The sequence below is a fragment of the Lepidochelys kempii genome, chromosome 13 (assembly GCF_965140285.1).
Source record: "Lepidochelys kempii isolate rLepKem1 chromosome 13, rLepKem1.hap1, whole genome shotgun sequence".
NCBI lineage: Eukaryota > Metazoa > Chordata > Testudines > Cheloniidae > Lepidochelys > Lepidochelys kempii.
In genome coordinates, this window is record NC_136392.1 from 30,684,936 (window position 1) to 30,700,763 (window position 15,828).

The 15,828-nt window shown below is 42.6% G+C and overlaps 1 protein-coding gene across 6 annotated transcripts in view; it reads right to left on the bottom strand.

Annotated features, from left to right (window-relative positions):
* Window positions 1–15,828, bottom strand: part of RALGAPB (Ral GTPase activating protein non-catalytic subunit beta) — a 111,321-nt gene that overhangs the window by 64,202 nt on the left and 31,291 nt on the right. For 3 of the 6 annotated variants that reach the window (XM_073309966.2, XM_073309969.2, XM_073309967.2), the window contains exons 6-9: window positions 14,309–14,440; window positions 6,206–6,384; window positions 1,464–1,612; window positions 1,108–1,327 (exon numbers count right to left, since the gene is read on the bottom strand). In XM_073309966.2, the coding sequence (XP_073166067.1) occupies window positions 1,108–1,327; window positions 1,464–1,612; window positions 6,206–6,384; window positions 14,309–14,440 (680 nt within the window). Of the gene's footprint in view, window positions 1–1,107; window positions 1,328–1,463; window positions 1,613–5,006; window positions 5,055–6,205; window positions 6,385–14,308; window positions 14,441–15,828 lie in introns of all 6 variants that reach the window. The other 3 variants (XM_073309965.2, XM_073309970.2, XM_073309971.2) reach the window with 2 other exon arrangements.

A 15,828-nucleotide genomic window follows, 5' to 3' on the forward strand; every position in this document is an offset into this window, starting at 1 on the left:
ACTCTTAAATTGTTCAGTTTTCCTAAGCTCAGCCACTTCTCTCTCTCTCTAAATGTGTACTACTGGCTTGATTTTTCAGAGAAACTGAGAACATACATTTCCCACTGAAGTCAAGGGCACCTCTGAAAATCAGGCCTTATACGCCTGACATATGTATTTAGAACAAACACTGCAAAACTCACTGAATAATTATATCATATCAGCTTAACACATCAAAGAATGTATTTTCTGCAGGACAAACATGGAAGCTAGCCAATTTAATTGCTATGGAGTCCCACCTCTAAACCTAAACTTGCTAATACAAACTTCTCCTACCCGGTTATGGATTTGATTTTTTCTTTTTTAAGCCACTAAATCTGACCTATTACTTGAAGAACATGTTGAACAGACCACCACCAATACAGACAGCACTACTTCTACAATATGTCGTATCTCATACAGATCTAGCCATGGAAACCAGGTTCTCTACACTACTGAAAACAAATCTAACAGTTAGGAGGATTGAAAACTACCAGTCTGTTGATGTGGTTAACCATCACTGAAAGGGAATGATTTTGCTTGAGTTTTTCCTTTTGTGAAGATGTAGAAATCCTGTTCTCCCATACTAAGGTCAAGTGAAGTTACAAGATGCAGAACGGCATCTGTAATGATGCTGCCAGTCTTTTCATGTGAATGTATTAAAGCACTGCCATTATAAGAAAAAAAACAAACAACTTTTCTTACTCAAAGTGATGCTTTTCCAAGATACAAAGGGAAACTCCCTCACTACACTGTATTTCTTTTGTTTAATAACAGTCTCCTAGCTGACATAATGGAAACTGCCTGGTTATCTAATTAGTAACATGTGATTTAACAAGTATGTACTAAAGTCTAGGTGATATTTTATTTCTAAGATAAAACCAAACTCAGAAGAGATCTCTGCTGAGCTGCTAGCAAAGGTGCCAGTTTGGGTTAGTTCAGCTGGAAAGGGTTAACCATAATACAGTGCTTTATCAGAGAGCATTCAAATTTATTTATTTATTTTTGATTAAGCAAATATTAATCTTGCAGGTAGGAAATGTCAGTAAGCAAGGAAAGAGTTACATATATTTGGTCAGCAATATTTACCAGTCATGCTGCTGTCTCTATTTATTCCATTATGAAGTTTACAGTGAACAAATGCTGCATCAAATAACCATGATCCAAAGAGGTTCAAGATGCTGTTAACCTTTGGTCTGCGGGGAGCTGGTAGTGGTCGAGGCTCAGAGCTAGTCTGGTTTGGACTAGACAATGGAGAGGTGGATGACGACGGCTGGTGCTGCACTTTTGATGTGTGAACAGTGCTAACCTATTTGAATAAAAGAGAAGTTTCACCCTATTAGAAATTTTTAAGGCAATTTTATATTTCTTTATACACAGAAGCAGAAGAAACCATCAACAAGATCAAACGGAAAAATACTGAAGTACTAAGCATAACATCTTACAGTGCTGGTTTTCATTGTTGCCTTATTCACAGTCACGGCCCGATGCCTTCGGTTATGAGGTGGGGTTGTGTTGATAGCAGTATTCTGTGGCATGCTCAACCTATTTACTGGCGTGGGGGGAGCACTGTCTGACCGGGGTCGTGAAATGCCTGAAGAACAAAATAAAGCTAAACTCAGTGCAAAGTACTTTTAGAGCCCTATGGCATAATCTGTATGACTAGATATTAAGGCATTCTGTAAATCATTAGCATCAAAGATTCCCCCAAACACCACAGAGTTAAAAAAGCATCTATCATTCAGTATTAGTAGAGATTGACAAGCGGTCCAGAAAAGCATTTGAGTTAAATCTACATGACAGACCACTGCTTATCAAAGGTGACCAAACACCCACATAAGCACCTAAGAAAGTGGAGGAGTGAGGGCACCAGACGGTAGAATGGAATGCAGACAGTTTGTAGAAAGCCACATTCTTTCTAGTCATAGGTTCAGAACAACCAATTCACTTTTACTCTACATAGAGAGGTCTGAATGAAACTAACAAAGGACAATCCACTTCACCCTCCACTTCAATTAAAAGCTCCCCCTCCCCCAACATCCGTCTTAGAAAATGTAATGGGAGATCATTGTGGGATAGAGCGCTTAATCTTTGTGGTTTGCAGAGAAACTAATATCTTTAAGGCCAGTCTGAGAAACCAGGATACAAGGCGAAAGTGTGTTTGCAAGATTAGGGAAAAAAAAAAAAAGAAAAAAAGAAAGAAATTAATAGGCTATGGCAGGGCATTTAAGAACGTAAGAACGACCATACTGGGTCAGACTAATGGTCCATCTAGCCCAGTATCCAGTCTTCCAGCACTGGCCAATGCCTCAAAAGAAATGAGCAGAACAGGGCAATCAAGTGATTCATCCCGTCCCAGCATCTGGCAGTCAGAGGCTTAGGGACACCCAGAATATGGGTATGCATCCCTAACCATCCTTGCTTATATTGATGGACCTATCATCCATGAACTTATGGAATGTTTTTTTGAACCCAGTTATAGTTTTGGCCATCACAACATCCCCTGGCAAAGAGTTCCACACATTGACTGTGCGCTGTGTGAAATACTTCCTTTTGTTGGTTTTAAACCTGCTGCTTACTAATTTTGTTGGGTAACTCCTGGTTCTCGTGTTTTGTGAAGTGGTAAACAACACTTTCTTATTCACTTTCTCCACACAAAAAGAAAAGGAGTACTTGTGGCACCTTAGAGACTAACCAATTTATTTGAGCATGAGCTTTCGTGAGCTACAGCTCACTTCATCGGATGCGATGAAGTGAGCTGTAGCTCACGAAAGCTCATGCTCAAATAAATTGGTTAGTCTCTAAGGTGCCACAAGTACTCCTTTTCTTTTTGCGAATACAGACTAACACGGCTGTTACTCTGAAACCTTTCTCCACACATTCTCTGTGAGGTGCTTAAGTACTGAACCTGTCCAGATACTAATCACAGAAAGTCTACCAATATTTTCAGGACAAAGAGAAAAAGTTTAGTTACCATTATCATAGTTTATTACACATATTTACACTGAATAGTGTTAAAAAAAAAAAAAAGGAAATCAGGTGGGTAATCTAAGGCTCCATGCCCGCAGAGGAATGGAAGAATGTAAAAAGAAAGCTATAAAGAAGCAATATTGCATATCTGAAACAAACATTTGTAGTTAGCCCATCGGCTTCTGCTCCCAATCCCAAAGTGACAACCCTGTCTTCTGCTGGGTACAGCATTCCAGGCTGTGATACATAACTGGAAGCAGGGAGCTGCAGTTGGTCCTTATTCACTTTCACCCCTCACCTTTCATTGTAAGGTCTCTCTGACACTACTGGACAAAGCAGTTTTGCTAATTAGTTATTAGGTAGCAACAAAAGTCTCAAGACCAGCCTCCCAATCTAAGGCAGGAGTTAGCCAGCCCAAAGTCTGTTTTTCCCACCTGGGGAGAATCAAATATGTGGGAGCCAACTTAGAAATGCACAATCAAGCACTATATTTTAAAGATTCATCCCTTTGTAAACATTTATACCAGTGAAGCTTCTTTTAGAGATTAAAATGTAAATTCTATGTCTGCACTGTTCAACAACTTACAATAAGTTTGCTGTGTAGAAGGTCACTAATCTATTATTTAGAAGGCAGTACCACGTTATTAATAGACATTTTTATCAAACTGCTGAATTATAAATTCTTCACATGTAATGTATTAAAAATAAAATCAGCGCCAGGACATTTCCTATATCAGGGCAGGAAAACAGTGCAGAGAGTCAGGAATGCAAGACTTGGCAACATTACATAGCCCCGTACAAACTGAGGAGGGCAATACGTTATATTTATTTTCCAGTACTTTTACCATGAAAATTCATCCTGAACACAATACGTACTTCAAACTCTTAGTCACTGACTAATGTATCAAGAGTATATTCAAAGTATATATGAATCTAAGCAAATTCAAAAGCTTAACCAATGTAAAACTGAAAGGCCAGTGGCAGTTAGCCAATGTGTAACATGACACCTCTGCACTTCTGCCTGCACTGGTGCAACATGTAGCACAATACACGAAGCAAATACGATTTACACCGTGTTGAGAGGATTATTAATTTTGTAATTACGAAGAAGCAGTATTCTGTGTTAAACTCACTCAAACGTTCAGTTTGAACTTTATGCTTGATAGCAGTAAAACAAATGGTTTGAAGGGACACCATTGGCAGGAACCCAGGAGCAGGATTAACCTTGTTTTTTTCCTATAAATGACTAAGGGCACCTCTTTCATACCGGAACAAACTTGAAAGGAGTCTATATACAAAGTGAAAGTGGCTTGGAGCACTCTGTGTTCCTCACCAGAACTAAACCTATTTTTGATTTGAAGAAGTCCACATTCCACAAAACCCAGCTTCTATTAGATCTTGCAGTGAGGTCATAATTCTTCATTTATGATATTCTTAGCATGGTTATTGCAGCACAATTGCAATGTTATGACTTCACTGAAGCTCAGATAAATAGCAGCGATAGTTTAGGGATAAAAATGTTGTAATCCGTAGCAATTCTGAGAAAGTTTATGCAAAATAGACAACATATTGTTAATACAAATATTTTTAAAGTTGATGCATTTGGAAGTTTGTTCCAATGTGAAAGTTTTACTCTATATCTGTTTGCAAAATCACTGCAATTAATGTATAATGTTTTAAACATCAAACACTTCAGAGTTTTGTTTAAAAACAAAAACAAAAAAAAACAAAAAACCAGCCCTATGACAAACCACTGGGTAAAAAAATTGGAACAGATTTCAATTTTAGACCTCTTCAAGGCGATAATAAATAGTTAACATTTTTAAGTTGCCATACCATAACAATGTCCTTTTAACAAATTCAAATATTTCCTTATCATACAAAAGATTGAAACAACACTTTTACAAATAATGACAGAATACTGCAGCTTTTACAACTTTGTTTTGTACATCAGTATTAGTTATCAGCCCTTCTGCCCAGATTCTTGCTACCAAAATGAGAGCAACAAGACTTAATACCATATCTGGGTAATCTTTCACACCCACTGTTCGTAAAGGCTGCAACTCCTAGAGAAGAAAGAAATCAATTTGCTGCTTTCTGCAATATACAATAGAAGCATTTAATAAAGCCATTCTTTAGAAAATGAAATATATGCTCATTATGTTTGCAACAAGCAACATCCTAATACAAACAGATTATATTAACATGTAACATTAGTATACTACTAAACAAGTATTACTAGTCAAAAGAATATTAGTTGCTTTATAAAAGCAGTGTGGCAAATACATTTTTTTTTTAATTTGAGGGAACTAAACTGTCCAGGTTCCTTCAAAGGAAGAAATGTAAATTAGGTAGCATTATGTTACAGATTAACTTTTTTCCATGAGCATAGTAGTGATATGTATTTACTCTATAGTCTTCCACAACCGGTTTTATCAGTTCAGACTTCTGGGAGTCAGAACAGATTATTTATTTGTTAATATTAAAAACGTCAGTCAAAAAGCGGAGAACAGGCAATAAGAGCTGAAGTACAATATAGCACACAAAAATCTGAGGAAGTTTTAAGTCTAGATAAATCTTCAGGAAGGTAAGAGGCATAATACCTAATACATCAAAAACTCTACATAAAATTATATCATGTTACCAAACAACATTTTGAAACCTGGAGGCCTAAATTAGACTCCTAAGAGGCACCTAAACAAATGTGGCTTGTTTTTCACCAATGCTGAGCACCTGCAAATCCCATGGACTTCAACGATTATTAAATTTGTATTCCAAGAGCAATACAATCAAAGATCAGTGCTTCATAGTAATAAGCACTGTGCCTTAAAGAGCTTTATAAACTAAATTGTTGGTGCTCAGAACCGCTGAAAAACAAGGCGACTTAGAAGCCTGATTTTGGAGGCCCAGTTTACAAATTTTGGCTGTACTATATTAAGCCCAGCTTTTCAGAACTGTGTACACATTTGTAGGATGATTTAGGCAAATGTAATAACTATGCACACATAACTGGCCAGTTAGAAGTCTCATTTGCCATTTGCAGGTAAATGTGCTGTGAGAACGTGGGCAAAAGCATTAGTTGTGCATGAAAAAACCCAATGCACACAATTCTGAAAATCCAGATCTAAAAAGCATAAACAAAGATTACTTGAAGTCTTGTATTAAATTAGGACAGATGGTGATGTTCTAACTATATACAAATAAGTGGAGAGATTACCTAGGAACGCATCCACTAAACAGCTGATCCCACGCATGGCACGAAAGAATATATGAGGCAGATGTTTAAGGCAGGGATACTGATTCAATTCTTGAGTCATTCCACTCACATTCAGAAACTGCTCCTGAAATTTGGGGGTAGAGCTTATAATGGCTGGGTTACTCAAATCCACTGGATTACTACCAAAAAAAAAAAATAATAATATTTTAGTGTACTTATAGCAGTTAAAATCTTAACACCCAAATATGCAACCTTTGATAGTCAGACAACGTGTGTAAGTTATGAAAATTTAAAAAGTACACTCAATTTAACATAGCTTGATTTTACAAAACTAATTTCTTTGCGAACACCTTAGATTATAAGAGAATTGTTTGTAGTTATTCTCTCAGCATGGACAATGAAAATCAGTTTCAGGATCTTAATGCTACAACGCTTTGGTTCCTAAGGCTGCAAGAGCATCTTTCAGGTGGTATAATTACAATAAAAAAATCCGTAAAAAGCAGAGAAACATTTCTACTGACCTGAAGTTTTATAAAAAAAAGTTTATAAAAATTATAATCATGGTCAGTGAATGGAGCTACCATCTCAAATTAAACCTGGTGAAGATCCAGAGAATACACTGTAGATAACAATCCTGCAGTTGCAGATGGAGCAGTTTCAGAAAAGGTCTTTTCCATCCAAATTCTGGACTAGCTAACAGTACCCAACACTGGTTAAGAGCCATAGCACTTATTACGAATATTTAAATTGCTGCCATCAGGTTTCAGACTTGCTAAAGAAGACCCACAAAGAAAAAAATGTGTGCCTTTTTCTTTTCTTATGATTGATATAAAACACTTGAAAGCCTGTCGAGGCTGGAAGAGTATGGCAGATGGAGAACTAGCCCAATGGTGACATCAAGAGGACCACGAATGACAGGTGAGCAACTGAAGGGGTGAAGGGGAAAAGGGATTTTTAGTTACTGTTAAAACTAACACCTATATAACTGCAATAACTAGTTAAATAAAAATTTCCTTTAGCTAAAATGTGAAGATAGAACAGCCTTGCCATTCATAAGATATCTTAGTTCACAATGAACTCCTAAAGTTTCTTTAACTAAACCAATGCAGACCAAACCTGACATATTTGCATATTTCTGATAAAAAACAACAAGCAATACACACACTGTAACAACCTTCCAGGTTTTCATCATGGATAAACAGTGACTGACCTTCCGTAACTGCTGTTCTTCAAGACGTGTTGCTCACGTCCATTCCAACATAGCTGTACAGGTGCCACGTGCACCACCACCAGAAAGTTACCCCTCCGCGGTATCTGTCGACTCTGGTGCCCTCTAGAGTCGTGCCCTCATAGCGCCAATATACAGGGGCCTGCCACCCTGCCAATTCCTTCTTGCCGGCTAACTCCGACAGAGGTGCAGGATGCTGGGTTGTGGAATGGACATGAGCAACACATCTCGAAGAACAGTTATGGAAGGCTAGTAACCTTTTTCTCTTCTTTAAGTGCTTGGTCATGTCCGTTACAATGTAGGTGACTCCCAAGCAGTTATACAGGTGGAAGGTTCAGAGTTCATTAGAATGCTGACTAATAGCAAGCCCACATCATCTCTGGCTTGTTGCATGATGGCATAGGACGACGCGAACATGTGGACTGACAACCAAGTTGCCGCTCTACACATACCCTGATTGGAACTTGTGCCACGAATGCCACCGACAATGCTCGAGCTCTCGTAGAGTGGGCTGTCAACCAAGGAGCTGGAAGCTTTGCTAGGTCATAGCATGAGTGGATACAGAAAGTGATTCATGATGACATTCTCTGGGCCGAGACTGGATGGCCTTTTGTTCTGGCTGTAATGGCTATGGATAGCTGGCCAGTTTTCCTAAAAAGTTTGGTCCTCTACAGAAAAAGCTAGTGCACGCTTCAAATCTCAGTTTGTGTGTGGTTTAGGATAGAAGACTGGCAGAAAGACATCCTGGTTACTATGGAATTGTGAGACCACCTTTGGTAGAAAGGATGGGTGTGGCCACAGCTGTACCTGGTCCTTGAAGGCAACAGTATACACAGTGGCTTGGAGGTAAGAGCCTGGATTTCTGAGACCCTTCTGGCAGAAGTAATGGTGACTAGGAAGGCCACCTTCCAAGACAGATAGAACAGGGAGCATGTTGCCAGTGGTTCAAATAGGGGTCCTGTTAGCCTTGTCAGCACCATATTGAGATACCTGTGGATACAGCCGTTCACTGACTGAGTTTGAGAAGACCGACCTGCCGCCCACCCAAGGGTGAAATGCAGAGATCGCATATAGATGGACCCTTGTGGATGACTGCCGTCAGACACTCCTGCTTTAAGTGAAGCAGGTAATCTAAAATGAAGGGCAGTGATGACTCAGTAGGCAAAACACCCTTCTGCATTGACCAAATAAAGAATCTCTCACTTTGCCAGGTAAGTGGCTCTAGAAGACAGCTTCCTGCTACCCAAGAGCACCTCATGAACCAGCCCTGAGCAAGCCCATTCTGCTGGGCTCAGCCATGGAGCTTCCATGCTGTGAGGTGGAGATATTGGAGGTTTGGGTAACATAGGTGACCGTGATCTTGAAAGATAAGAGTCCAGAAATAGTGGTAGGGTGATTGATGTGTCCATCGAGAGATCTAGGAGGGTGGTGAACCAGTGCTGGTGCAGCCAGGCCAGGGCTATCAGGATCAGCCCTGTCCTATCCCTTCTGACCTTCAGCAGGACCCTGTGTATGAGAGAAGTGGGAAGGAACGTGGCGAAGACCTGATCTGTCCAAGGAAGGAGAAAGGTGTCTGTGAGCGAACCCAAACTGTGGCCTAGGAAGGAGCAGAACTGAAGACATTTCCTGTTGTACTTCATCACGAACAGATCTACCTGGGGAAATCCCTGCGTCTGAAAAACATGGCATCTATGCAAGTGGACCACTCGTGACTGTTGGAAAAGGATCTGCTGAGATGATCCACTCGCTTGTTCTGAGACCCCGAGAGGTAGGAGGCTTTGAGGTTAATGGAATGGGCTATACAGAAATCCCATAGGTGCAGATCCTCCTGACATAGGGGAGAGGAGTGAGCTCTGCCCTGTTTGTTTATGTAAAACATTGCTGTTGTGTTGTCTGTGAGGACAGACATGCAGTTGCCAAGCTTGGCAGGCTAGGCACACCACCCTCAATTCTCTCACATTGGATGTGCAACTCAAGTTCCTCTGGGGACCAGTAGCCTTGAGTCCTGAAGGTCCGTAGGCAGGCCCCCATCCCATCTCCGATGCGTCTGTGACGAGAGACCTTGATGGTGGAGGTCTCAAGAATGGAACTCCTGCACACTCTGTCTCCAGGTCCAAAGGGAGGGTGGAAATCATCAAAATAGGGGAAATGAGACCACCTTGTCCAGGTGATGCCAACTTGGTGTTTATATAGATGCCAACCAAGACTGGAGAGGTCTTAGTTGCAGTCTTGCACATTGCACCACGTAGGTGCATGATGCCATATGCCCCAGAAGCTTTAAGCAGTTTCTTGCTGTGGTGATCCCTCAGGCTCTTTAGGAGTGCCTCTATAGCTCTGAACCGACTTTCTGGGAGAAAATCTCTGGCCTGGTTTGCATGGAGTACCATAAACTGGTAATGTCTGTGGTTTACCACAAATCGTACCTTCTGTGCCATTGAAAGACAGCAATCTAGAAATATATGTCCTTTAAATCAAGGACAGCCTACCAGTCCCCTGGATCTAGAGATGGATACTGGAGGAGGCCAAGGAGACCATGCGGAACTTCAGTTTCTTCATGAATCTGTTGAGGTTTCACAAATCCAACAATTGTTCTGAGGTCGCTGTGATGCTGTATGGAATATGAGACATTTATAAACACTATTGATACCAATATTATAAAATTGCAAGGAATCTGATCAGATATGCCATGTAAGGTATCAGTGAAAATGTTATGATTTGCCAAGTATGATAATCTTGTTTATATGTTTGTATTACCTTTGTATCATGAGTTAGATATGTAGGATATATCTGTATTTCACACTGGTTCTGTGCATCCAGATGACACCTCAGAGAGACAGGCTAGGCAGTGCTGATGCCTATTTGATGACCCATCAAGGGTCATCATCTGTACAATGAATCCATTGAAAGGAGCCAGGGAATAAACTTTATGAGTCAGCAGGACTTTTAGGGGCATATCTAAGGATAGAGAAGAACTCTGAAGCTTTTCCACATGCTCTGAAGCTTATGTTTGGGACACAGGAAGTACAAGCCACATGGCAAAAGGAATATAAAGGGTAGCTGCATTGTCTCCATTTTGTCTTCATTCCTGCTTCTTACCTCTGGAGTAACTTTCCTACAAACAAAACTCTGAACAACCTATCCAAGCTGTGGATGTATTCCAGAGGGACTTTCAAGCCAGCAAACTCACCAATACTGCTAAGAAACTGATATATGGACTTTGAAGTCTCTGTATGTATCTTTTTTCCTTATAATAAACCTATGGTTTTAGACACTAAAGGACTGGCTGTCAGCAGAATATTTTGGGTAAGATCCAAACGAATATTGATCTAGTAATGTGGCAGACCCTTTGGGGTCAGAAGAACATTTTGTAGATGTGAGCAGAGTTCCTAAACGTCTCACTGTACTGGACCTGCATGCTGATTGGGAGCCAGAGAACAGAATGCAATAAAGGGGGCGGTGTGATTTCTTTTTTTAGCTTCTTCATAACCAGTGTGGGGGGGGGATCAGCAGCACAGTTTGTGACGGGTTGGTGAGTTTAACTTCAGCGTTAACCACCAGTTTTGAGAGTCTCTGCACTCTTTTGCAGCCTGCCCTGAGCCTGGCATTTTCAGTGAGGGCTTCCCCAGGCACCCCAGGTCACAGTCGCCATAGACCTTTGGGATTAGGAAGTAACAGGAGTAGAAACCCCAACCCCTTAGCATTGTTGGAAACGCCACCACTGCTCCCACGGATTAGGAGTGACTGCACCTCTTCAGCTAGAAGTCTCTCATGAGAAGGATTCCTGAAGGAGGATGGGAGAACAACTGAATTGAAGAGAGTATCCCACTTCCACCACGCACACTACCCAACAATTTGCAGTAATGCAGGCCCACACCTGATAGAAGTGGGACAACCGGTCCACAAAACGTAGGAGAAATAGGATCGAGACACCGTCCTGGTACACTATCCTGAGGCGTACCCTCAAAAGGCCTACTTAAACCCTGACAAATGTCTCGGGAGGGGTGGGGGGCAGGTGCTAGGGCAGATGAGGATTGGGACAGGTTCCTCCTTCTATAGCCTCTGTTCTTTCTCCTGTTGTATTCCTGTCTCTTCTGCATAGGGTAGAACCTGTGCTTCTTAGCAGGAGCTGGTGTATGCAGACCCAAAGATTTCAGAGTAGCCCTTGAGTCTTTCAAGCTATGGAGCTTCAAATCAGTTTGCTCCAAAAAGAGTGATCTGCCTTCAAACAACAGGTCCGGGATTGCCTGCTGGACCTCACAGGGTAGACCCGAAGACTGAAGCCACAAGCTTTGCCTCATGACCACCACCAAAGCCAAGGAGCAGACTACCGTGTCCAGAGCCACCTGGAGAGACGCCATGGCCACTGCTTTGCCTTCTACACTATGGCTGAAAACTCACCCCTGGATTCCTGCAGCAAGAGCTCCCTGAACTTTGCCATAGCACTCCAGGAATTAAAGTCTGCCAACCACCAAGTGCTTGTAGGTTGGTATATCTTGAGCTGGTGGCTCAGTAGAGTAGACCTTTCTGCCAAAAAGATAGAGTTTTTTGGCATCTTTGGCCTTAGGGGTTCGCCCCTGTTGCCTCTGTCTCTCCCTTTTGTTCACCACCAAAACAACCAGCGAGCCGGGGGTGGGGGAGGGGTGTTAACATACAAAAATGTATACCCCTTGGGAGGGACAAATGTACCTCCTCTCCATCCTCTTCAATGGCAGGGCAGCCCATGATGGTCCCGAGGCCATTATAATATCCACTAAATGGGGGAGGATTCAGAGATCTCCTCTGGTTGAATGCCCAGGTTCTGGGCTACCCTCCTTGGGAGTTCCTGATGCAACCCTATAATATGGGAGGGCACCACAGCTGTTCCCACCACTGCCTCGTTGAGAGAGGAAGATGGAGAAGCTTGCACAGGCACCTGTATTTCTCCCTCTGCTCCAGATGGGTCCGGTAAGGAGGCAACCTCCTGTTCAGCACCAGGCTCAGCACAGGGGGACTGATCCCTGTTTCCAAGAGGGATGGAGCTCGTGCCTCTGATATTGCAAAATACAACCTTATGGACTGGGACCCCTGGATAGGTTGGAACGCTCAGGGATTTCAAAATGGCCACTGCAGGGGCATTTGCCATTGTGCCGGTGGCCATGTCGCCAGCGGCATGCCCTGGCCCATGTCCAGTCGCAGAGTGCTGCCTATAGGAGCAATGTCTGCTCCTGCGTGAGGCTTAGGACTCTGCTCCCAAATCAGAGTCTGAGGAGTGGCTTCTTGGCAACCAAGGCGGGGCGGTACAGACCAGTGCCAGAGAGTGGTGCCATGAACGAGGGGATTCGTGCCACAACATCATGACCAGCTTGCCGTTCGCCAGCACCTGTCTCCCTGCCACGGTGGCCCTCAGTTCTGGCGTGGTCACTGTGGCCAAGGATGGTAGCACCACGGAGAAAAGAAGGTCCCTTACAGCCTCCGGCATAAACGGTAAAGCCAAGGCTGTTGTGCTGCAGTGGCTCTCCCTTGGCAGGGAGTCCAATGGTACCAGACTCAATGACACCCTTTCCAGGGCCAGAGTCGATGATGCCGCACACCGTGTTGGTGCCTCCAACTGGCCCAGCATGGGTCACACTCTACCAGAAGCCCTATCGCCTGCAGACCTTGGGGTTGGACAGCGCCCCCAGTCTGTCTTTTTCTGCTTTTTCTTAGGCACCGGCGATTGTGAACGGTGCCGGGAGTCCCATGCCAGAGTTGATTTCCTCTGTGCTGGGGACTCATGTCGGTGCCGGGAGCCCCAGACCGTCAGTAGCAAAGTCCTTTCTTGGTACCGGGGATGTGGAACCGCACTGCACCACCACCAGAGACAGCAGGGCACTTCTTACTAACCTAGAAGTACACGGTGCCGATTCCACCTGCGTCAGCTCCGAAGTGGGATGGAGTGCTGCCTCCGTATAGAGGAACTTAAGTCTAGTTTCTCTGTCCTTTTTTGTCCTGGGTCTGAAGCTCCTGCACGTGGGTCTCTCCCAGGCACTTAAGATAGATATCATGTGGGTCACTAACCGGCATTGGTTTGTGGAATGCCATACACAGTTTGAACCCTTGGGACCGAGGCATACTGTGGTGCAGGGCGGCCTAGCCCCGCTACTACCTATATTACACTACTTAGCTACCCACTAACTTAATCCTAACAGTAACTATTTACAATTTTTACAGAAAAAAGTCCACCGAAAGAAGGCATTTGCAGAATGCAAGAGACGAGCCGAAGTTCCAGCATCCACAAGAGGCGGTAAAAAGGAACCGAAGGAGCGGTGGGGTGGCAGGACGCTATATGCCGGCACGACTCCAGGGGCGCCAGAGCCAACCTGACGGACACCACTGAGGGAAAACTTTCCCGTGGTGGTACATGCAGTGCATGCACGCCTGCGTTGGAACGGACATGAACAAGCACTTGAAGAACATCATAAACAAAAAAAGGATACACATCCATTTTAAAAAATGTGACCTACAAAGATTTAATACCCCACTGAGATGAATGGAAGCAATTCACATCTCCTAGAGCTATTGTTTTAGTCTTCCTGTTTACAGTCTTAAAAGACAATGGTGCATCAGGTCACATTTGCAAATTTTTTCCTCCAAATCATAAGTTAAAAATTTCTATTTTTTTTTTTTTTTAGGCAAACTCTTAAATTCTGCAAAAACCACTAAGTTCAAAGTTGTACGAGAAAAACGTTTTCTAACTCCCACTCACAGCCCTTGTGGCACTGTCACAAGGAGCACTTTTTTAGTAGTCTTTATTAATTTCAGACACTTAATATTAGTTCTCTCTCCTTGCTGGGATAACTTCACTCACATCCAACATGGATTTGTTGATATTCTTTCATATATAAGTATTACATTACCTCAGCATATGTAAAAAGCGAAACCAAGTCTGTGCAATGCACTCGTTGTCCATTTCAGGAGGAATCAGACTGGCATCTTCATCAGGAATTTTAAATGGAGGAAATGAAGGTCCATATGTAAAACGCAGCAATCTAGGGGACAAGTCAGTAAGGCTGTCATTGCATTAGTACTCCTCACACTTGGCACTGTTTGTACATATGTAAAAAGATGCACCATATATTGCTTTAAGCACATGTAAAATAAAAACCAATTACAAACCTTACTAAATAAGCCATGAACATTTTACACAGTCATCCATTCAAAATTAATCATCAATCCATTTAACCCTCTCTATCCCACCCTTCTCAAAAGCTACAGCCTTGGAGCATGCCTGAAAGTTCCCTGTGCTTGGACTCTGTCAGACTAAGAAAGCATTCCACATGCCGGGACCCTCTCTGAAAACACTTTGCCAGCACAACACCCTCGCTGTTTAAAAGCGGGGGACTACCAGCTTGTGTGCCATGTGTTTTGGTTTTTTTAACTGACAAGGTATTGCAAAAGGAGAGAGGCAGTTTCTCAAGTAATTAGGTCCCAAACCACTTCGGGCTTTTATTGATTTGAATCAACACATTGAATTACACCTGGAAACAAAGAGCCAGTGCAAATCCAGGTATAATATATGCTCTCCATGAGTTGCCAAGCTTATCAAGCAGACCCACTACAATCTGCAGAAGCTGGAGTCTCCAAGTGGTCTCGAAGTATAGCACCACAGAGCACATTACAATGATCCAATCTCAAGATGGTAAAGGCCTGGATAATTGAAGTGAGGTCACAGATGGAAAGAGTGATAACCTTCTGGCCAAGCAGCGATGGAACAAACCTTTCTTGTGCTTTCTGACCATCCAAAAGAAACTTAGGATCCAACCTGCCACCTCCAATTCCTCTATCTTGCAAACCGGTGAGAAATGGCACAGATTCCAATCAGAATGGTCTCATTCTTCTCCAAACTGAGTCCCTGCCACCTCAATCTCAAGTTTTTACTCTTCTTAAAATTATGCTTTGCACACCCCCAATCTGGAAAAAAAAACCTCACTTGATATTTTCCTCTCCAACTAGTGCCCCATCTGAGCTAATTGAGATGGCTATCTGTGACCCTGTATGGAATGTGGGTGAACATTTAAAATACTGATACCAATATTACAAAATAGCAATGAATAGTATACAAGATAGGCTATGTAAGGTATCACTGGAAAAGTTATAATCTGCTAAATATGATAATATTGTTATATCTATCTAATCTTACCATGAATTATAAATGTGTTATATCTGTATCTCAAATTTATCCTGTGTTTCTGGGCGACTCCCCCAGACAGACTGGCATTAGCACTATCCAACCTGCTTGATGGCCCATCAAGGGCAATCAGCTGTACAAGGAACCCACTGAGAGAAGATAGGGGCTACACGTAGTCAGCAGGACATGCAGGGACATGCTTATGGACAGGGGACTCCACGTACTTTTCCATACCCATGCATAGGCGCC